Genomic DNA, 21,490 nt, shown 5'->3' on the forward strand with positions numbered 1-21,490 from the left:
CACCATGAGCCTCCACCATCTCCATGCCGTGCCTGGCCTCAGAAGGCCTCCCTGCCTCCTGGGGTGGTCACAACACTGCTCAGCGCCTGCTTCGCGATGCCCCCACGTCTCCACTCCCATAAGGGTGCTGGCATCTCCCAGCACCTTCCCCTGGCCGTACCCACTGGCGAGGGGCAGCGGGGGCCGAAGGGAGCCCCAAAACTCTCTGTCAGAGCACCCAGCGCCGCGCTGAGCCCCCGCAGCCGGGGGCCAGGCCATTTATCACCGCACACAAACAGCTCGCTCGCTAAAGGCCACGCCGTGACACAATGCCGATCGGTGTATTTACATTCAATATGTCCCGCTAATCTGGCCTTCGGAAAGCGTCTGCTGAACACGTCCTTTCGTTCCTGGGTATCACCTCTTTAATCAGCCTCTCATTACCGATCACAGATTGATTTCGTTTCCAGTAGCCAATAGGTTTTCCTTTAAATTTTCGGCATCACGTTTAATTAAAGCAAGGTGGGTCTGACCCCATCAAATCATATCAAAGCCTGCCTGAGCCCCAGGTGAGTGAAAACACCAGAATAAATTATTGATTAATCTTTGCTCAGATTAATCTATCACTGCCTCCCTGTGCAGCGTGAGGCCGGAGGTCCCAAGGCATTTCTCTTGTAGCAGCCATGCCGTGGGTGTCAGGGACAGCTCTGTGCCTTCAGCCGGGGGTGCTGGGCTGGAAACCAGCTCTGGAAGAGCCCCAAGTCCCCTGAGCCCCTCACCCCCTTGTGCCAACGAGCCCCAGCCCCAGCCCAGTGGCTGCTTGCTGCACCTGGGGAGATGCTGCTAAACATGCAGAGCTTGTGAGCCTCTGGAGCAGGATGCAAGCTGCAGCGGGAAGTGAGACTATTTTTTTCACAAAAATCTCCATATAACCAGCAAGTGGTTGCCACAATGGGGAGAAAAAATGGGGCAGGTGGACAGGGAAGTCCCTGCTGCCACACAAGCTGGTACCTCTGAGGTTTGCTCTAGGAAAGGATGGCGGGCTCAGGAGGGTTATTGTGGGCCGGGTGAGAGGCTGAGCACAGAAATGGCCCTAAATGCCAAAAATTGTCAGGGCCTGAGAGCAACGGGAAGGGCCCCTGCGGCTTGGCCAGAGCTGGCACCAGCAGCACTGCAGCAGCCGGGCTGTGAAGAGCAAACACTGCTCTGGATTATGAATAAAGATCGAGCACCCGTCTTCCTCGCGCTGCCGCCGGCAGCGGCTGGCCCGCCGGAATACTAATGTCTGCTCAAAGCCGAGGCCACTTAGAAAGAGATCCGGGGCCAGGCTCTGGAAGAGGCGATGATGGATTTGCACCGTTCGGGGAAAACAGGTGGCTTTGCTGGATCCAGAAAACTTCTGTTCTTGGAATAAACTTTGGATGCTGCCAAAAGCTGAGCGGGGTGAAGGGCTGGGTGGAAGTAGATGGAGGCTGGGGAGGGATTGCCAGCAGCATCAGATCAGCCCGTGAGTCAGCAGCATTAGCTCTCACCTCAACAAGCAATCTGCAAATTGTGCAAATCTGCTTTTCACAGTTCACCTAACCCGCTAAATTGCCTCAGATTTACAGCTTGGGTGTTCATGCTCAAAAATGACTGAGTTAATGAAGAAGGGGAAGAGGCGGGGGGAATTAAAACAAACACACAATAGTTTGGATTTCGTTCAGGAGATTGCTGCAGGGGCCCTGTGTGATGCCTGACTGAGCTCATTTGGTGATCCCACCCCAGAAACACCCGAGGCACTTCCCCACCACGGGGGGACCCACAGGGATCAGGCACCCCTCCTGCTTTCCCAGTTCTGCCCCTGGCTGCTCCAGCTGCAGCTGCTGGCTGAAGCCCTCGCTGGGCAGGAGGAGGCTTTGATCGGGTAAAGATTTCCGATCCTGCCGGATTAAAATCCTCCTGTCATCAAAAACAAAACCGACAACGGGATCACTCCACGAGAGGGGAAGATGAAAGGTGCCGTGTTTCCCATCCCTTCGCAAAGTGGCGAGATCAATACCAAGTTTCCTCTGGGATAAAAAAGACAGCTCTTCTGCAGGGGAAATTGCCTGGGCAGGAGGAGAAGGTGCCGGTGAAGAGAGCCACTCCAGGGCTTACCTTCAAAGTATTTTTAGCACCGAGCTTGGGAGAAAACGCTGCAACCAAACAGTTCAAAGCAGGACACGCAGAGGACATCCACGTGTCGCTGAGCCACCTTTGTGCAAAGGTCCTCAAAAGCAGAGCTCGGAAACAAGGGGGAAGCTAGGGAGGAGAAAGAAGGTTTGCAGCCAGCTTGGCTTTTGCTGGCGTTGCTCTTCCTGAAAGCGCGTGAAGGAAGGATGGTGGCTTTAAAGCGTCCCCTGGGGTCTCACCCCTTGGCTTTTAGATCTTTAAAAGAAAATCTATCAGCTCTTCACACAGGGCTGTGTGCGAAGGCGCCTGTTAGTCCCACGTGTGTGCAGTCTCCTTGTCCACAAACCCTTGGGTGATGGGCTTGAGTCTTCAGCATTTCATGGGGCTGTGCCTCAGTGCTGTCCTTCCCCGAGCAGGGCACAAACACCACCGCTTTGCTGTATTTAATGACCACCCGAGCTCCAGCTGGAGGGAGGCAGGAGCTCTCCCACAAGCAGCCATCTTCTCCCACCGAACCTAGGAATGTCAATCCCATTACAATCCCCAATACAAACAGCATTTGCTCTTTTTTGAGATAATGTCATCCTAATGCTCTTGAAGCAGCTACTATTAATCTCGCACCGAAGACGGACAGATCATTACAAATGGGGGGAGCGGGGGGATCTGTAGCACAGATTGATCAAGCCCATTACCAAAAGGCAAAGTGATTTATGTCTATATTACACCGCATATTAGGATATTTCTTTAAGATGGTCCCTGAGCAAATACAAATACACGCAACACGCACAACAGCATTTTCGTTTGCACAGCTAGTTAAATGACATGGAGAAATTTAACGGGACATAACTCGATCCTGGTGGGAGAAGCACGCCTCGAGCAGAACTGAGGGAGAGAGGAGAGCCCGGGACAGCCCCGCGCTCCTCCAGCCTGTGCTGGGGGCCTGATGCCTGCCCTGCCCTGGTGCTATGCATGGATTGAACCCCAACCCCCCTTTTCTTGAGGCCTGAACCCACTTCTTTTTTTTCTCCCCCAGCACCACCAGGCTTCACCCCCTGCTCCAGCACAGTGCAGCCAAGAGAGGAGCCCCCAGCATTCAGCGCTGCTCACCCAGTGCCCCCAGCCCGCACGGATGTCCCTTGGAGCACGTCGCTGCCTTCCCCATGGGCCTGTGTCACACCAAGTGTCCTGGGCACACACACAGAGAGCCTCGGCCCTCCCGCACATCCCGCCTTCACACAGAGGATGTGGATGGCATCCTTGGAGGCGTTATTAGAAGCGACAGTGGGATCCAGGCTCTTTGCCCAGAGCCATCTCTGACCTCGTACCCTTTTGGGGGTTCCCAGATGCCTTCCTCTATTTTATTCAGGCTGATAAAGCGTCTCTTCTTGTCCAAGAGCATCACCTCACGAGGCTTAGCAGCTGCTGCGTTCCCTCCCAGGGATCGTTGCATTGCTGCACCCTGGGACCTGGCCAGGATCTATTGAAGCCGATGGAACTCCCATTGACATCAATCAATCCAAGATTAAAAAGGGTTTGTAAAAACCTGTGAGACCTCAGGGATGAATGATAAAATATAACCATTCTCAAAATTTACATTTTAAAGAAATTCCATTTTCCATGGCCAATAAAACCCAGTGCTGTTATGAAATACACCTCCCCCGTCCTCTGCTCGCTGCAGGGCAGGGCCCTGCGTCAGGAAATCCTCCTCGTCCTACAAGCACCGAGCACAGGGGGAGAGCTGCTGAAACCTAAGCACAAAGCTGGAGGACAGACGGGAGCACAGGTGCCAGAACCCACCTCTGAACTGACATCAGAGCACGCTGCAAGCCAGGGGACTTCACCTTCAGGCGCAATAGGAAAGGTTAGGAAATAAAGCCCGATTTTTGCAGCTTCCTCAAAAGGAAGAGGCCACAATGCTAGACATCAAAATGTGTGGCATTATTTCTTTTGAATGGGAATCTAAGGATGAACAGCTTTTACTTAAAGCTGGTAAAACAACAGAGTGCAAATGGCAATAAAACAGACCAGGAATTCTTTGCTAGCAGTTTTTCAAGGGAAAGCTTTGGTTGGCAGCACCAACTTAAAATGCAGCCTACAAATCAGGGTATCTGAGTTTTCTTCTATTTATTTTTTAAATACTTTCCTTCTGAATGCTCTGTAAAAGCTTTCCTTTTCCTTGCTGTGTCTCCATCAAACAGAACTTCACACCCCACTCGCACAGAGCTCTTCAGGCACCGTACTTGGAAAAAAAATGAAGCAAATACACTTTTAATCTCAATGGCTGAAGGTGTTACTTTTTGTTTACATCACCACTATTTAATGATAAATATTTTCAGTACTTCTGATAACTTGGGTAAGGGTGTATTGATTTTTCTTCCGTGGGCTGTAAGTTGGGTTGTATTAAAAAAGAGAGAACTCAGCTCTTTCCTAGTTCAGATCCTGGAAGGAAAAGGCACGTATTTGCTTTTCAAATAGCATTGAATCACGTCCTTTTCCCCCCAACCCCAAGAAAACCCTTTACAAGTGTGCTTAGATTAAAAATAAATATTAATCTTTTCACTGAATTTTGTAACAGTCCATTAACAGAAGACAGCCAAGAAGGGGATTATTAACAGCCCAAGCAAATTGGTTCAGAAACAGAGATGTCAAACGTGGGCATGCCACAGGATTATACCCAAAGATTAGAGCTAAATATAATCAGAGATACAGTTTTATAGCCTCTGGAACAAGCATGGAAGTTTTTTTGCAGAAGGCAACACCCCCTGGACACTTGCAGACCCTAATATCAGCCTCAGTAACGTCAGGGAGCACGCCTCCAATTTCCCAATGCGATTGACACAAGTGGATTTTGAACACGAACATTTTTTAGTGATCACCACCTGCTCCTTTAAGAATGTAAAAATATAATATCACAGTATTCTGTTTCAATTTCATGGATGTCTAATTATGTGAGGTGAACAGTAAAAACAAAAAAAAAATCTGAAGTGCTTAGCAGCTTTGCTTCTTGGCATGTCTTGTTAGATACTCTTGCTTTAACTTCCATATGTTTTTCAGTAGGAGAAAAAATATTTAATATAAGAATCTAATTTTACTGTAATCTTCCACGGCTGTTGCCTCACAACGTGTGCAGTGGTGGCAGTGGGACTGCGTGGGAGGGAGGAGCGCGAGCACATCGCACACCAGCACCAGCCCTTTCCCCTCTGCAGCAACAAATGGGGAATTGGTGTTCAAAACTCGGTGAACTCACCCCGTGCATGAACAGAACAGACCTTTAAGTGATGTGCTGGCAAGTTTCCTCTCCCTCCCTTTACCTGGCTGCAATCTGAGTCAGAAAACCAGATTTGGGAAATTTAGGAGCAAGTGTTTTGGGAGTGTGTGAGCATTGTGCAGGAACAGTCACCTCTTGGCTCAAGAGGAATTCAGCACAAGAACGGGGTTTATAAAAGAGCGAGCTAGCTTGGATAGAAACTCAGCGAGAGAACAAAACGTAACCCAGCCTCCTGGACAGGAAGGTCCTGCTTCAGCAGTTCTTGCCCGAGCCCAGCATCCCGGGACCTGACCCGGCTGCAAGCACTGGCAGAGCCTTTTGCTGCGAGCGAAGTCCGTTCCTCCAGCAGGACTCACACAATTCCCAAACCCAGGCCAGAGGCCGGGGTTTGCCTTCCTCCGCTGACATTTTGCTCACCTTCAGGTCCCCCTGCGGGCTCCGGCCTCTGCAGCTGTAGGCAGAGCCGACTGCCTGGCTGCTTTGTCTCGCGGAAAAGGAACGGTGCCGGCAGGTCGCCTCTTCCCGGAGCTGCTGCCGGATTGTTCAGAGCTCAGGGGAGGCTGCCGTTCTTTGTCATCCTTGAGCCCGGGCTGATGGGACACCAGATCCTTTAAAAAGAGAAGCCTTCTGCTTTCTTCTCAGCATTTTAAAGGGGATTGTCTACGGTAGAGGCTATAAGGAAAGAAAAAGAGCTAAAAATACCTTAACAAAACCCAAACGCACGCAGGATGTGCAGATGGCGAGAGGCAAGGGCATGGCAGCACCGTACGAGCGCAGGCTTCTTTTCCCCGCTACCAATTTTATTTTTATACCGAGGCCACGGTGATATTTCCTGCTAATAATTCTTCACCTGTGGATTCCAAATGAGCAGCTTGTTGTGAGAACTCGAGAGCTGAAACGCGGGTGCCAGAGGTTAATTGTACCAAACGCACAACTCCCAGCCTGCGCCACTGCTTCACGAGTGCAACTCTTACACCGTGTTCCCGATGCAGGTATTTGTTCTAATGAATTTGAAATTATCTTGCCAATAATAATTTCACTTTTTTTGTTGTTTTTCTGGAAATACCCCTAAGTTCACTTGCAGGAACTCATCTGAGATGCTGAACAAAGGCAGACCCACGCGTGGTACAAGCAGCCACGTTTAAAACCCAACATGACCAGCCCCAGAATCTGAGTAAGAAACTATCCTTGATCCCAGCCCTCTGCTTTTCAGAGCAACTTTTTGACCGGCAGAAAACCCTTCAGTGCCAACTACAAGGACTGTCAGTTTGAATCAGTCTCCTTATTAACATAAAAAAAAGTAAAAATGAGAAATGCTCAGCTGTCCCCGCGTTCCTACAACTCAGCGCATAACAGAAGACCGTTTTCACTCCCATGCATTACTTCATTTTTTCTCTCCTTTCATTTTTACCATACAAAACTGATAATCAGGTATTAGTACCACTGCTAGGCTTTCCAGATGACAGAGCCAAATTATAAAGCAAACAAAAAACCCTGGTTGTGGAGCAGGAACATGCCACTGACCCCCCAGTGGGTTCACTGCTCTCCTCGTGTTAACAAGAAGCAAACCCGGAGCCATTTTTTGATTTCATCACTTGATTTAAAAAGGGAAGAACAAAGACGACCTCAGAAATTCTAACAAGTTCACAACACACGTTTTTGCAGCAACTATCTGATATTCAAACCAGATTCAGAGCTCCTCAGCACAAGAGAGGCGAGACAGCCCCGACACCCCCAAGCTGTGTTTCGGGGCTGCTGCTGGCTGAAGGGCCGGCACCCAGCCGGCTGCCCCCCGCTACCACCGCAGAGCAGCGTGCTTCTGGTGCAACCAAATCCCCCCGAGCAGTCACTTTCCCCATGTCCTTGCAGAAAATCTCTTCTGAAGGACACCGGGTGAGGTTAAAGAACAAAAGCCCTGCCTCACCGTAGTGCATTAGTGATAAACCGGGGGAATCAGACGCTTCTGCGTGGCCTGGTCGGTCCGAGCCCGACTCAGGAGCCAGGCCCCACGCTGAGCTCGGGGAGAGAGCCCAGGAAGCGGATTAAGGTGCTAAACTCACTGATGGAACCTGCATTAGGAGGCTGCTTTGAGGCTGATCTGTCGCCCTGCTGCATGTATTTGAACTAAATCTACAACACGCACCTGGAATAAGGTCACACAGCACCAGGGGCACCAGTACCTGACCAGCGGCCTCCACAAAACTTTACTGGGAAAGACTGAAGAGAAGAGGCCAGCACCACAAGCATCCTTTCAGTTCTTCCCCAAAAGCTTGGAGAAATTATTCTGGCTTTGAATCAGTGCCTCGCACCTCCCATTCTCTCTTTTTTACACTTTTTGGGTTAGTATTTTAATGCGGATTGCTACTGGTAGCGCACAGCTCCCAATTAACCCAGGGACTAATTTAAAAAACGCATTTGTTTCCAAGGAGGCATTTAAAACTTCATAAGAAGGTAACAAATATACAAGAAAGGGAAGAGAACTAAAAGGCTTTGGTTCGAAAATTAAAGTTGTTTGCCACGGCTTGATGGCTTAATCAGTCGATCAATATTGTTCACAGGGCAGGCAGGGAGGGAGCCACGAGCTGTGATGAAAAATGCATGAGGGGACAAGGGAGACCTGGGAGTAGAAAATTAAAAAGTCAGCCTGTTACATTTGTCCAATATTGGCAGAGAAATTAAAGTGGTTTGGGGAGGGGTGCTGGGAGGGAAGCGGGGAGCTGGCTGCAATACGCACTGCATAGCTGCCGAGGGTTCCCTTCATGGGAGAAACTTTCACATTAATTAAGTTGCTTTCTTAGAGAAAAGATGGATTTTGTAACCTTTAGCACTTGCAAGCTCTACAAGAAAAGTAGGCGGGGTTTACACATGGAAAAATAAAAAGGGATTTCTTCCCATCAGGGTGCAATAGAAGCGCACGCTCTGATTAGGGCAGGGCGCACCAAGCTGACACCAGGCAGCACGAGGCGATGCATTTTTCTAAGAATTGGCTGACTTTAATGTATCATTGCCCTATAAACAACATCGGAACAATGCAGCTCGATAGAATACAACCCATTACCCGAGCCACTAAAAACAGCAAAGTTGTTTCAGCACATAGACTTAAATTTCATTTTCTCTGTTAGATTTGGCTGCTGCTGGCTGTGCAATGCCCTAAGAAATGCAGGTCCAGAACATGTAGAAGTGAGAGCCAACCGCTCTTTAGGGATCGTGGTCCTTGCTGTTTGCCTTAAGATGTGAGTGTTTTTAAAAGCTGCAACAAACTCCAATGAAAAAACTAAAGCATAAATTGCTCATCATGTAACTCAACTGCTTTTTGCCTCCCATCCCTTTTAACTAAGGGTGGGAAGTATTAGCACCCAGTATCCAAGGTGCAGAGCTGGATGAAGAACAGCAACGTGCTGTATTGTGAGAAGGGCTTTTCAGTTCGAATCCGTCTCCCTGCTTCTATTCCTTGCATCCAAAACCCGAAGCAAGCTTCTGCTCAGCTTGGAAACTCGCATCTCAATCAGGCACTCACCACCAAGTGTTCCAAGTTCCAGGACAATGAGACAAGCACGTACCGCATCCAAACTGCTGAAATTTAGAACCTTATAAGAATTTAGATGGTTAAATTCCACTCCCTGAAACGGAAATATTCCAACCTGTTGCACTTCAAAAGATGACAGGGATAGAAAGTGTTGTTCCTCTCAAGGCATGTGAGGGGAGAAGACTCCCTCCAACTGCAGTTTCTGAGGGGAAGAAACACAAACAGGTTTGAATTGCATTTCTGTAAGACAATTATCTTTGTACTTGGGTACCTACAGTGATTTTTATGACTCTCCATCAGATTTGCCAATTACAGGTTTAAAATTTCAGGCTCAATTAACACGGTCTGCCTGATGCTGTTTTCTAAAACTAATTATCTCCAAGTGCCAATACCCAATTCCATATATAATACTTCTGTGAACTTTGGAATTTGCTTTCTATACCATTATTTAAGTGTAAACAAAATGGAGCAGACAGCAGCGCCTAAAGCAGGTTGGATACCACATTATGACCTTTTTATTAACGAAAGAAATGCTTACACCGTCAGAAACCCAGGCCTTCTAATTAGTACAGTAGCAGGACACGGGGCTGCTTATTTACAAGGCTCTCTCTCATCCAAGATGCACACGTTGTTCTGTCTTGGGTGATCTTTGTACCCAGAAGACTGCTTGGGTCAAATAGTAGCACAAGTTTTCATTAGGTAATTCAGCTGCAGCTGGATTTGAAAAGCCATTATCTCCCTCCTGTGGCAACTTCTCTTTGGTGCCTGGAGGGGGGAGTTTAAAAAAAAGAATCGAATGTCACCTACCAACATCCTCAAACAAATATACACTCATTGTTCATACACAGTGTTGTGCCTCCACGGGAAGTCATCAACATGTATTTTCTTTCAAGTGCCTCTGTCTTTAGTAACAGCCAGTCTCGCCTGAGTCCTGCAGCTAGGAAGCTGAAACTCCCGCACCACTCACAGTCCGCACGACAAGCGGACTGTGGAAGCTCAGACTTTTATGTTAGCAGCAAACACAGCTAAGCCAGCACCATACAGGTACGGGGCGATACTCAATTTTCGTCACTTTTCAGGTTCCATGGCTATTAAATGCATTGTCTCATGAATGCTGTTGGTTCCAATAAAATGAGATGAGTGCTATGAGATCTCTGAACACCCGATTTCACTCTGCTACAAACAATGTCAGCTTATTTTACAAATTTACCAAGTGACAATGCTTCACCTCTTTACTGGCTCCCCAAAGCAAGCTTAATACTAAAGCCTTCGTGGCTTGTAAAGGAAACAAGGGTGCACCAGTGGGAAGGACAGGTGGCACAGCCAAATTAGCTATCAAGAGACAGATGAAACAGTTCTCAAGAAAATACCAGAGAAGACACTGAAACCACAACAGCCCCAGACCAGAGAACATTCAGCCAGGACAGGACCAGAGTCTTCCCTGTCTTTGGGTGATGGAAAATTGGCTGGGGCTTGTAGGAGCTGAACACTTCCACCCATTCCAAGTGGAAGGACGGCTAGGTGGGCTCTGACTGTTGCATGCAAGTTTTAAATCATTTAGGAAACATGCCGTACATGTCTGTGCTGAAGGGCTGAGTTATTTTCCTACTTTCAGTTCTAGAACAGGACAAATGAATTATACACAGTGTCACTGCTCATCACACATTTCTAACCACTTAATACATGCAAATTTTGTTAACATTTTTCCTTACAATTTTAGTAAAGGGAAACATCTGTTCCCCCCCGCCTCAGAAAGCACACTACATCTTCCAAGCTGCCACATGCCTTTGAAATTCCATGTTTAATCAACACCATAATCTCATCCAGAAAAAGACCAGCAAAGATAAGCAGCCTTGCAACAACAACAAAACCCTATCATATCAGCATGCATGTTTAAATGTTTCCAGTTTGTCTAAAGAAAAGAGCAGCTTTGAAAACTTCACACCAAACCCAAGGATTTTGCTAATCAAATAATGAAATAAATAGCACAAGTTCTGGAATACAAAATTTATTTCAAGCTTATAAAAGATTTCAACATCGCAAATTCTGTTTCAAAACACGAACTGTACACGGATCCTTTCCTTAACATCTAGGATAAAGATCATTGCTATCAGATCTCCACAGATTCATTTCAGCTGAGAAGCATCAAGAAATCACATATAGATCTTTACCGTCTTCTCCAAAATGCATTAGACTCACATCTGCCTTGCCGTGCGAGGACTTTTAAATAGTAAAATGTATTAGTGCAACCCCAGTATTTAGTACAGGATGAAAGGGCCAGAAATAGAACCAACAATTAAACCATCAGCTCTTTCCAGCCCGACATTGTTCTCTCCACACATGCCAACTGCTGGGCTGTGCTGCTACTGCCTGCAAGTGTCATGAAAGGCTTCAAGTGTTCGGAAATCCCTCCACGTGGGCGGCAGGCCATCCTGCAGAAACTTCCCGCAGCGCTGGCATGGAGCCTGGAACAGCTTTATGTAACTTCTTAACCAGGTCTAAAAGGAAAAGGGAGAGAATTTAAGAAAACTGGATGTGGACATTCCCCTATGTCATCATTCTTGTCAAACAGTGAGCCCAAGGACAGAGAAAGTACTTTGGCAAGGCCCCAGTGAGGTACACAGTGATTTTATAAACAGAAATATGCAGAAGATTACAAGGTCACTATATAGCTGAATTCTCACTTATTAAATATTTTGCCTTTTAAGTCACTTACGCAAATTTGCTAACAGCAATTCATGCACTCTGAGCAGGAGGATTTTGCAGCTAGAGTATCTCTGCAGAAGGCAAATGTTCTCCTGCTCCTCATATTTTTACTGGAATTTAATTGTTCTTGATGGGTACCTTCTTCAACTGAATATTGGTTTGTCTCTTCCTATGAGCATCTATCACACCCCCACTGCAAATGTTCTGCAACAGTCTGAACTCTTAAGAGCTGAAGATACAAGCACTTTCACAGCAAGCTAACTAACTTCCTCCCTAATGCAATTTTAAGATCAATACTCAGTGGCCATAAAAATACTCAATGATTTTAAATCTGATTACGCTGATATATATATATATATATATTCAGTGATATAAATATATACACGCAAAAAGGCAACTGCTGAACTACAAACAGCCAGTACAGGTGTTCTAGGTAAAGCTCTTGCCTCTCAAGTGTTTCTTCCCATTGTCATACATAACAATAAGCATTACATAACTCAATTCCAAACTCAAGGAGATCCGCAACTAAAAAATACCTAGACCAGCAGATTTATACTGTGAAGGATGCACATGAATCTTGTCATTTAAAGTCCTATTGAATTACATCGATAAGAGAAAATTGTTCCCTGAAGAAGAGGTCAGCTGAGTTTATTGAAACAAATCCTTCCATCTTCATCAGAGCCCTCTCTATAGCAACCAAACCTTTGGCCGTCAATAACTCTCCTCCAAAAGAACTGGATCTTCCATGGGTTTAGCAGTAAATATGGGGACAAGGGCAACAGAACACTACAAGTAAATTGCTGTTATTTACTTCAGCTTGGATGGACTCTGCTTGCACAACAGAGAAATCGAATTTTCTGAACTGCGACACAAAAATAGGTAAATGAAGTTGAATTGTGCACTTAAGACATCTGTTGACGGCAAAAAAAATAATTCTTCTCCATTGCCATCGGAGAATCAGGGCTTCACTACATCCTGTCATGTGGATTGCTCAACTGACAGCTGAAAGGACTAATTTATTGACGCTTTGGCTGTACATCTGGTTTTGCTTTGTTAAAATTTTTAGTAGTGTTTTATCAAATCAATAAGGCAGGCCCATGGCTTCAACAAACGTGCTACCCATTCTATTAAACATTAATTTTCAGACATGTAGAAACACGAATTTGACCAGCAAGAGTTGTTTTCACCTTTCAAAACCCATTTTAAGATGCACTCTAAGAGAAAAGACTTCCGTGACCTCTCATCTTCGTGGCCTTTTTATTAAATAAACAAAGAAACAAGCACAGCAGGTAAGCAAATCTGACCTGAAATCACACATTGGAAATGAAAGACATAAAAGAACCGATGCTATCTCACACACCTACAGATTGTGAATGGCAACCAACATTAGCTGTTTGTTTTTAAAAAGTCTCAATTACATTGCTCCAAGTGAAGGGGTAATGTAATAGCTGAACTAAAAAGTCTGAAGAGCAGAAAAAGTCTCTCCTCAAAGTCTCCTTTACAGTGGAGAGAACAACGACAGCACTCACTGCCAAAATTCTGAAGGAATTCCGAATCATAAACCCTCGTTGTCACCCTCTAACAGGACTGCTTGTACACAAGTTTATTTCACAAATAAAAAACCTAAATACAAGCAGAATTAAAGTGATAAACTTAATACTGCATGTGAAGGTAGAGGTGATTTCATTAATTTCATTCAGTAAGGGGACAGTGGAGTACCTCAGTCAGCACTTCCTCAATTCCCAAAACCACCGGCTGCAGCACCAAGCAAGTCCCTCGCAATTCCGTAAGGAATTAGGTTTGGGCTGAAGGTGGATGCAGCAAAATGGTCTCTTCCTGATGATGTTCCTGCCTCTGCCTCGCCACTCACACAGTAATTCTCCCCACAAGCCATACTGGCACACTGACAAGCCGGCTGGCTCAGCTGGAATACGCTAAATGGGAGTCTGCTCTTATTGAGGAGCTTTTGTTGAAGCTGACTTTTTATATCCAGAAATTGACTCCTTGCACAGCAAGAGCAGTGTGAAAGAGCTGGTCCATAACAAAGAGTTTGGTTGAAAGGTTTATTTCTATCTTTAGAGATGACCCAGACTAGCTTTGTAAATAGGAACCATTGAGCAAATACTGAGAGTTGTGATAGAGTAACTGTATAAAGCTCAACCTTCACAATTACCCCGTGGTGTCGAGATTTTTCATCCTTGTCCAGGTATGAGATAAAGAATTACAGTCAATTCCTACTGTCTATCTCGTTTAAAGAGGTGAAGTTACAAATGCATCACAGCTGCCTCATGCCATTTGCTGCCAGCAAGCTGAAGTCTGCCTGGAAGAACACATCTTCAACCACGCTTACCATGAAAGACCTGACTACCACGTCGGGCATCTGAGGCAGCTGGTAGTGCAGCAGAGCAGTGGTTGCGTGATCCGTCACCTGTACCAGACAAAAGGAGAAGAGGCCTTATTCATTCTGCATTTCTGACAAATTAAGTGCTAATGTGGATAAAAAGCAGCATAAATTCCATGGGGAGGTAGCAAACCGAGGACTACATGACTGTAAAGAAATTCTTAAAGTAATCTTGGGTAGCTTTTTCCAGCTAGCTTCCATTCCTGCAGCCACCTTCATACAAGAATCAGCTAAAGCAATCTTGACAAATATCTTCATATATACACAGTAAGATCAGAACACCTGTGGAAATTCAAACACATGACAAAAGCTAATTGTGTGAGTAATCTCTATCACTGCTAAAAGGACAGAAATTTCAAGATGAGAACCTGGTACGTATTAAAAGCATCTACAACAAGTAATTCATCTAACTTACAAATGCCTATAGCATGAGAGCAGAACCTACATCTCTGTGACTGAAATCCCATGTATTCTGTGAAATCATAAACAAGGAAAACCACTAAACAAATAATGTCAGTGGAAAGCACTTTGCTTTACTATGTTCCCATTTTTCACTTCAACAATATTCCTTCAACATATGTTGATCTGATCAACAAAACAACAACCAAAAATTGACAATAATGAAGCTAAATTAGAGAGTTCTCGCAGAGGTCAAGACTCCTGAAGGGGAAAAAAATGTTTTGGGGTTGGTCTTCCTTATTGGAGGGGAAAAAAGAGGAAAAGAGAAGAAAGGAAAAAAGAAAAGGATGAGGAAAACAAGGTAAAATAACCTCACTTGAAACTGCATTTTAATGAAAGAGTGAGGATACTCCTCTCCTCCTCTCCAATTTCATGAGAACACTTGAAAGATTTAGATCTTGTAGTTCTATTTCAGGTTGCTTACGCTGAACAAATAGGAATCGAGCTCTCATTTCCTCTGAAAACAGGAATCAATTAATATGATTATGGCTCATAACTACTTGCATTAGTAAAAGATTCCTGATAGAAAGCTTTTTAATCTACCAGAGAGAGCCATAACAAGATCTTACATCTGGGAATTACAGCTAGACAGAATACAAATAAAACGTAAATTTGTAACTGCAACAATAATTAAAAAAAATCAGTAGAACTAACCGATGGTTTGATAATTTTATTTTTATTTATTTTTTAATCACTACCATCTAAAAATGATTCTGAAGGGGGGCAGTTTCTGAACAGCTATGATATAAATTCACCAGCAGTGCCCAGCCTGCCAGCTGTAGTTTTAGAGCTTCCCAAAATATTATCACACTCAACAGATTGCTTCTTCACAGAAGTTACCAGCTTCAGGCAGAAATTAGTGGAAAAATTCGTTGGGCTGCCCTTGCAAAGATCTCAGACAACACAACCCCATTAGCTCTTTTGCATCTCACAACTTTTAAATCTATTTATAGTCCTCATCAGTAATTAATAAGGAGTCGAGGTGTTCTTCTCAGGTGTTGTCTTTCTATTTTCTAGGACGTGTCTACATAGCACAGTAAATTCTGAGTAAGAAAGTGTGAATTGAAATGACAATTGCTGTGCCCAAGCAACTCCACTTGTTCCTAATTTGTATTTAGTCTAATCCAGCAAAGTGAGTTGTGCTGAAGCGCTGAAAATTTCATTGTAGAGGCTCGTGCCTGAATCTATTCAGGGAGGTAGATCTGTGAAAGATATATTCCTGAAAATCCACAATCAGACAGGCTCTAACCATACCGGCTTCCTCCGCAGAACACTAGATGAACACAGCCTATCCTGCAGTTTTAAGTTACGCTGCAATTTTAGAAACAGATTCTGCTCCCCAGCATTCACACACACTCCTCACTCCTAAGGCAGCTCCAGCAAGTGCAAGGACAGCTGACTGTGGCATTTGGAAGGTGAAACTTCTGGGAAAACACTCACAAAATGGACCTCAACCTGCTGAAGCGCTTTATAAGCCAAACACATAGACAAACCCAGAAATAACACAATTAACCGTACACTCGTAGTACAGCGTAACAGAAACCCGTCATTTCTTTCAAACATCGCATGTGGTGTTTAGAAATGATTGTAATCCAAGTCCTACTAGTTATGTGATTTTTTTCTTTTAAGATGCTGCTTTTATAGGATAACACCAGACATGTCAAAGAATAGAAAGTTCTGAGGATATTTATGAGCAGCCGCTCTCCTTCTGCTGTATTTCTACTTCTAACAAACCGTATTTTTTCCCCTGAACAACAAAGTTGTTTTCTCTTGGCATTGAAGATGTGGAAAGTTGCTAAAAAAAAAAAATACTGCTATTAACAAATTTAAATGGAATGGCCACTTTGGCAATGTTGCACATATGCTGTTCCCATTGTAATGTAAAGCTAATGAGATTCCACTGGGAGATAAAAGCCACACCAGCATTGCTAGAACACTAATCATGGTTTCTGAACAAAAAGGAGGCGATTTCTACCATAAGCAACTGCTTATACAGTGCTTCTGAAACAGATCAAAGCGGGTGTCAAATCTGAGAATGAACCCCCCAGTGAAAGCAGCACACAACCCGATGGCAAAGAGAAGAGGAAAGAGAAATGACAAACTGGCCAGCGCTTGGCAGTGAAGGAAGGATTAAAACCCTCGCCCCCCCAAGGTAACAGAGATGATGAGAGAAAGCATAAATTGTCCAACATTTTTAAAAATAATAAAATAATTATTTTAAAAAAAAATCGATCCTGAGCTTTAGTAATGGGAATATGATTTCACACCAAAGCAAAGGAAAACAAACCGCATATGCGCCAGCTCAGTTAAGGGACACACTTTTTCTTCCAGCCAAGCTGGAATCACAAACTAATTTATTCTGGGTGTAGGATGACATTTTGCGCATTTTAGGACTTTATTAACCTCGCTTTCATTGCTATATCATACCTACTGGTATCTAAACTATCAGTCACCTTTTAATTCTACCTCTCTCTATAGAGGAGCATATTCAGAAAAGTACAAATTGATTAGGATAGCTGCTGCTCTGGACCTTCAAATAGATTTTCAAGTGATGCTGCAGAAAAACTCAATATCTCACAATTCATATATTGAAAAGCACCTGGCATTTTTAAAGAAAAAAGGAAAGAAAAACGGTCATCTACTGAAGCCACAATTTTGCTAAATAAAACAGCTGTTGCTTAACTAAGCATGCTCCTACTCTCAGACAGAGGAAAATACTTAATTTACATGAAAAAAATAATAATCTCATCTTCACCTTTAAACAAACCCAAGCTGTCTTGGGCTGTATGAAGTGATTCTGCTTTAGTGAGGCACAGTCTTGCTTTCAGTTTGAACAAGGAAACTTTCCTTCTTAATAGTTAGGAGATATTTTCCTCATTTTTGTTTCCAAGCTGATTAGAAGCGTGCACTCCTTAAACCCATCTCCGCTCCCTCATCTAGAGGGAATAGAAAGCAGACTGATACTGGACCAAACCCAATCTTATTGTGGCTTTGTGCAAACGCCATCTCCCCTGCAGAACACCTGGGCACTCGCTGCGAGATGCTCCCCGCAGGGGCAGTGAAGCCGCGTGCTCCTGCCCTGCTCGTGCAGCCGGCTGCTGGGCTCGCTCGCCCCCCAAGTTAGAAACAGCTCGGGAGACCAGCACACAGCGGTGGGTAGCAAGCGAAATCCCCATTATTTGTCTCAGCCGAGCCCACGCCAGACGTTTCTATAGCATTTCTCTGCCCTCTTGCTAGTGGTGCTGTGCTGCAATGAGCTGTCCAAAAATGGCATTGTTGGGCCTTGACAAGTGCTGTTAGTCATACATCTCCAACGGGGAAAATTCATTCCAAGAATATCCTACAACTCACAGGCTGGGAAAGCCGAACAAGTGCTTCATCTACTTGCCATAAGAGGCACAAAATCAAGGACCTGGGGTACAGCATTTCTCCTCCGTAGATTAGGCGTGTTCCACAGACGTATGAAGCTAGAGCTGGCCTAAAAACTAAAACAGACAAGTAAGAATCATCACATGGCTAAATTAAAGAAGCTGTCTCTGTTCTCGTATTTTCTCATTGCTGTTGGCTCTGCTTTTCAAGAGGAGGTGCAAAACTTCCTCTAAGAGGCATAACTTTCCTCGCAACTTACTTATTGGTTTATTTCCTGCAGTACAGCACTGAGAACTCAATCTAATATTAAGGGATTCTCTAAATCCCCAGAAAGTTTTTTTTTTTTTTTTTTTAATTTTTTTTTGTAAACCCTGCTAGGTTCGTGACCTTAACGGCAGCTGATGGCAATGAGTTCTGGGGCATAATCAGAGCACTAAAAGAAAAAAAAAAAAAAACACTATTTTATTACTGTTTAGACCTTTTATACTGTGGAAAACTGCACGAGTGCCTTTGTTCATTTCCAAGGATTCCCATTATTCAATCTTCTCTCCAGGAACACATTTTAGTCTCTCTGGAGGGAATCAGGAGAGCACAAAACCCAGTCAGTGCCTCGGAGGCACTCTGGAAGGATGATAAATGGTGCCTCCACAAACGAGCACTGACGAACGCCACAGAAATCCTTTACACACCTTTCCCCGCTCCTAATTCAGTAAAACACTACCAGGCTTTTCTGAAGCATTGCATTTCTTAGCTATTTTCAGAGCTCCCGGTGTTTAAGTTTTTATTTTGCTTGTTCTGCTTATTTGGACTGGAGCAGAGATTATTTTTTTCTGCCTCAGCAGGTCTTTGAACAGAGCCAAATCGTGATCATGCGAAGGAGCAGTCCCGCAGGTGACCCTGGACCAGCCCATCTCCTCTCCTTGAGCAGACGTATCAATAGCCCGATAGCTGTCTCATGCATGCATTCATCCCGCATGTGATTTTATTCTGAGATTATTGACAAGAATACATCTTCATACATTACAATACTTATATGCCCTTGCAGTGGTGGAAATTGTGCTCCGGGTTTGGGATCGCACGGCTCACTAAGAGCTGGGGAGGCACAAAGAGCTGCTCAAAGTTTAGGTTAAAACGTGACCTGGGAAGAGGAGTGAGTGTCAGTCCAAACAGAGAGCTGTCTGTGGCACGCTAGAAATGAGAAACCACTTAGGTGAAATTAAGAAAGGGACTCGAGATCAGTAAGAAACAGACGTATGCATGTGACTCAAGCAGCCCAACTGATCGCACTGCATAGCAAGAAACTCTGTGCTGCTCTTACTGAGCAGCTTGACAAACGAAACAATTAATGTTTGACTCCGTTTCCCCAGTTACACAGCTTTGATCCATTCAGAGCAGTTCCACTATTGTACATCTTTTTTTTTGAATGCAAATTTACAAACGTTGCACCTTTCTCTACAATCCATACATAGTTTTTAAACTTTCTGCACAATGACCGGAATCATGCAGTCCTCACACACGTTTTTCTTCCCACTAAGATTTAAGCCCCCAAATACTTCCCGATTTCCCATTTGTTCCTCCTCTTATGCCAGTGGACCAAGACATGCAAGGTGCTAAAATAAGGAGGTTTAAGATGAAAACAGCTGCTGCTCCTGCAGAGTTTAAATGTCAGACAAACATGGCAGTCTGAAAACCTTTTCATTGCTCCTCGTGCTTTTGCCCTTTCAGCCTCCCCTCTCTTATCTCTCAGCTCCATTCTCTGAATCTAACCCTGCTGGTGGATTCAATAGCTATGAAGCTTACTCACCCTAGGACCAGTCTCAAGAAGACTCCAGGGAACGCAGAAAATGACCGTACGCTAACAGTAATGGGCCCTCTGGGAGCTGTCCCCCATCAAATTATAGACACTCAGGTATCCTGACTAATAAGGAGCGAGAGAAAAGGCTTGCTGACACAGCCAACGTTTGCAAACAAAAGTCAGGACAAATTTAGCATCGTTTGACAGGGTTGGATTGAAGATCAGAGGTCTCTAGTCCTTAACCTAGAAAGTCATCCTGCAACCCTGGGAGATTTTGACAGGCTCGCAGCTACCACAGACAGGTATCTTGTGAGCTCCAGATGTTGTTGTATTATCACTGAAGACAGAGTTTGAGAACTTGGTGTGGCTTTTAAAGAGAAACGTCCCTGCCCTTCAGAGCGATGATTGATTTTGCAGCATTAAAGGCAGTAGAGCTGAAAGGGCTGCCTGGGCTCCTTGGTGGCAAGAGCAAACTCATCCATGTCCTTCCTTCTGGGCACAGCACTCCCACGTAGCGTTATCCACGAAGCCGTACTGCTGATTGGCACCCGAAAAACAGCTCAGGAACATTCAGCTAACTCTGATACAGCTACTGATGATTTTTAGTGGCATGAAAACGTTTGTTCTGAAGATCCGTCAATACTACAATGCTAACAGAATGCAAGAGTTTCCCTGTTTTAACCATTTCCTCTGTTTTCCTACCACTAAACAGCTATTCCAGGGGGTGTATAAATGGATGCAAGTGCAGCTTCAGACAATAAAGAGAAAAATCAAATGAAACACAACACCACAGAGAGGAAACTTACTATGCTGGACCACAGCATTTTCTGTTTTCTGTTTGAAAACTTGTCTTCAGTCCTAGCTTTAACTTATTTAACTATCAGCTCAATAGTGCCGAATCTATTGATTAGAAAGTACCATCACCTTGCATTTTTATCCCATTTTTCATGCGGGGATCTGAAAGCACAGTGCAACCAATTCAGCACTAGCTCCTGTGAAGTCAGCAAGTATTACCCCAACTGATGGGATGCAGAAATCCGATCCGAAGAGAGGTGAAGTTGCCCAAGGTAACACAATGACAGAGCTGGGAACACAAGCTGGAAAAGCACAGGCAGCTCCTGCACCTGTTAAAGGCAACCTTTTCTCCTGCAGTTTTTCTTTTCTTTTTTTTTTTCTGGGGGGTGATGGAAATTTTAATGTATTTGGTATTATTTACCAAGAGAGAACTGGAAAACAGGAACTTGTACTCCGGTCACATTATTTTAGAGAATTAGGAACAGACCAGCCTCTTATTTTATATACCTATAGATGTGTGCACAGACAGATCATAATTAAAATGCATCTTTTCTTTATATATTTTTGAGTTATCATCCAATGCATTTTATTGACTATGTTAAATACAACCAGAGAACAAATTCATACGTATCCAAACTGCAGCCACAGAGGCAGCAGTAAGGGAGGCATTTCACATTTTCTCACTGACCTCTCTCACTTTTGATCTGAAGACCCTTGCCTGGAGCTGAAGAAAAAATTACTCTATGTACTTATGCTCCCTGTGTCCTTAAGTTGGGCTCCTAAGCAAGCCTGTACATTTACTCTACAGTTATCTTTTCTACGGACAAAGTTATGCAAACAAAACCTCAAGATTTATTATCACTTATAGCAAATCCAGGTTATTCAAAACTAAAACATCCAGGAAGACAATCTTAAACCCAACTGAAACTATAACCTAAAACACACATGGGGAAATTGAGATGATGCACTTAATTACGAAGTCTTAAATTTATTCCATTGCAAAAATTACTTAAAAGCATGCTGATAAACAATTTACTA

At 44.4% G+C, this 21,490-nt stretch overlaps 1 protein-coding gene across 1 annotated transcript in view; it reads right to left on the minus strand.

The window, feature by feature from the left end:
* Positions 1-10,919: 10,919 nt before the first annotated feature.
* Positions 10,920-21,490, minus strand: part of MED27 (mediator complex subunit 27) — a 93,080-nt gene continuing 82,509 nt past the window's right edge. Inside the window, exons 7-8 of the mRNA XM_035341771.1 lie at positions 13,984-14,061; positions 10,920-11,425 (exon numbers count right to left, since the gene is read on the minus strand). Of these exons, the coding sequence (XP_035197662.1) occupies positions 11,291-11,425; positions 13,984-14,061 (213 nt within the window). The 3' untranslated portion in view covers positions 10,920-11,290. The remainder of the gene's footprint in view (positions 11,426-13,983; positions 14,062-21,490) is intronic.

Source organism: Oxyura jamaicensis, chromosome 17, assembly GCF_011077185.1.
Source record: "Oxyura jamaicensis isolate SHBP4307 breed ruddy duck chromosome 17, BPBGC_Ojam_1.0, whole genome shotgun sequence".
Classification (NCBI taxonomy): Eukaryota; Metazoa; Chordata; class Aves; order Anseriformes; family Anatidae; genus Oxyura; species Oxyura jamaicensis.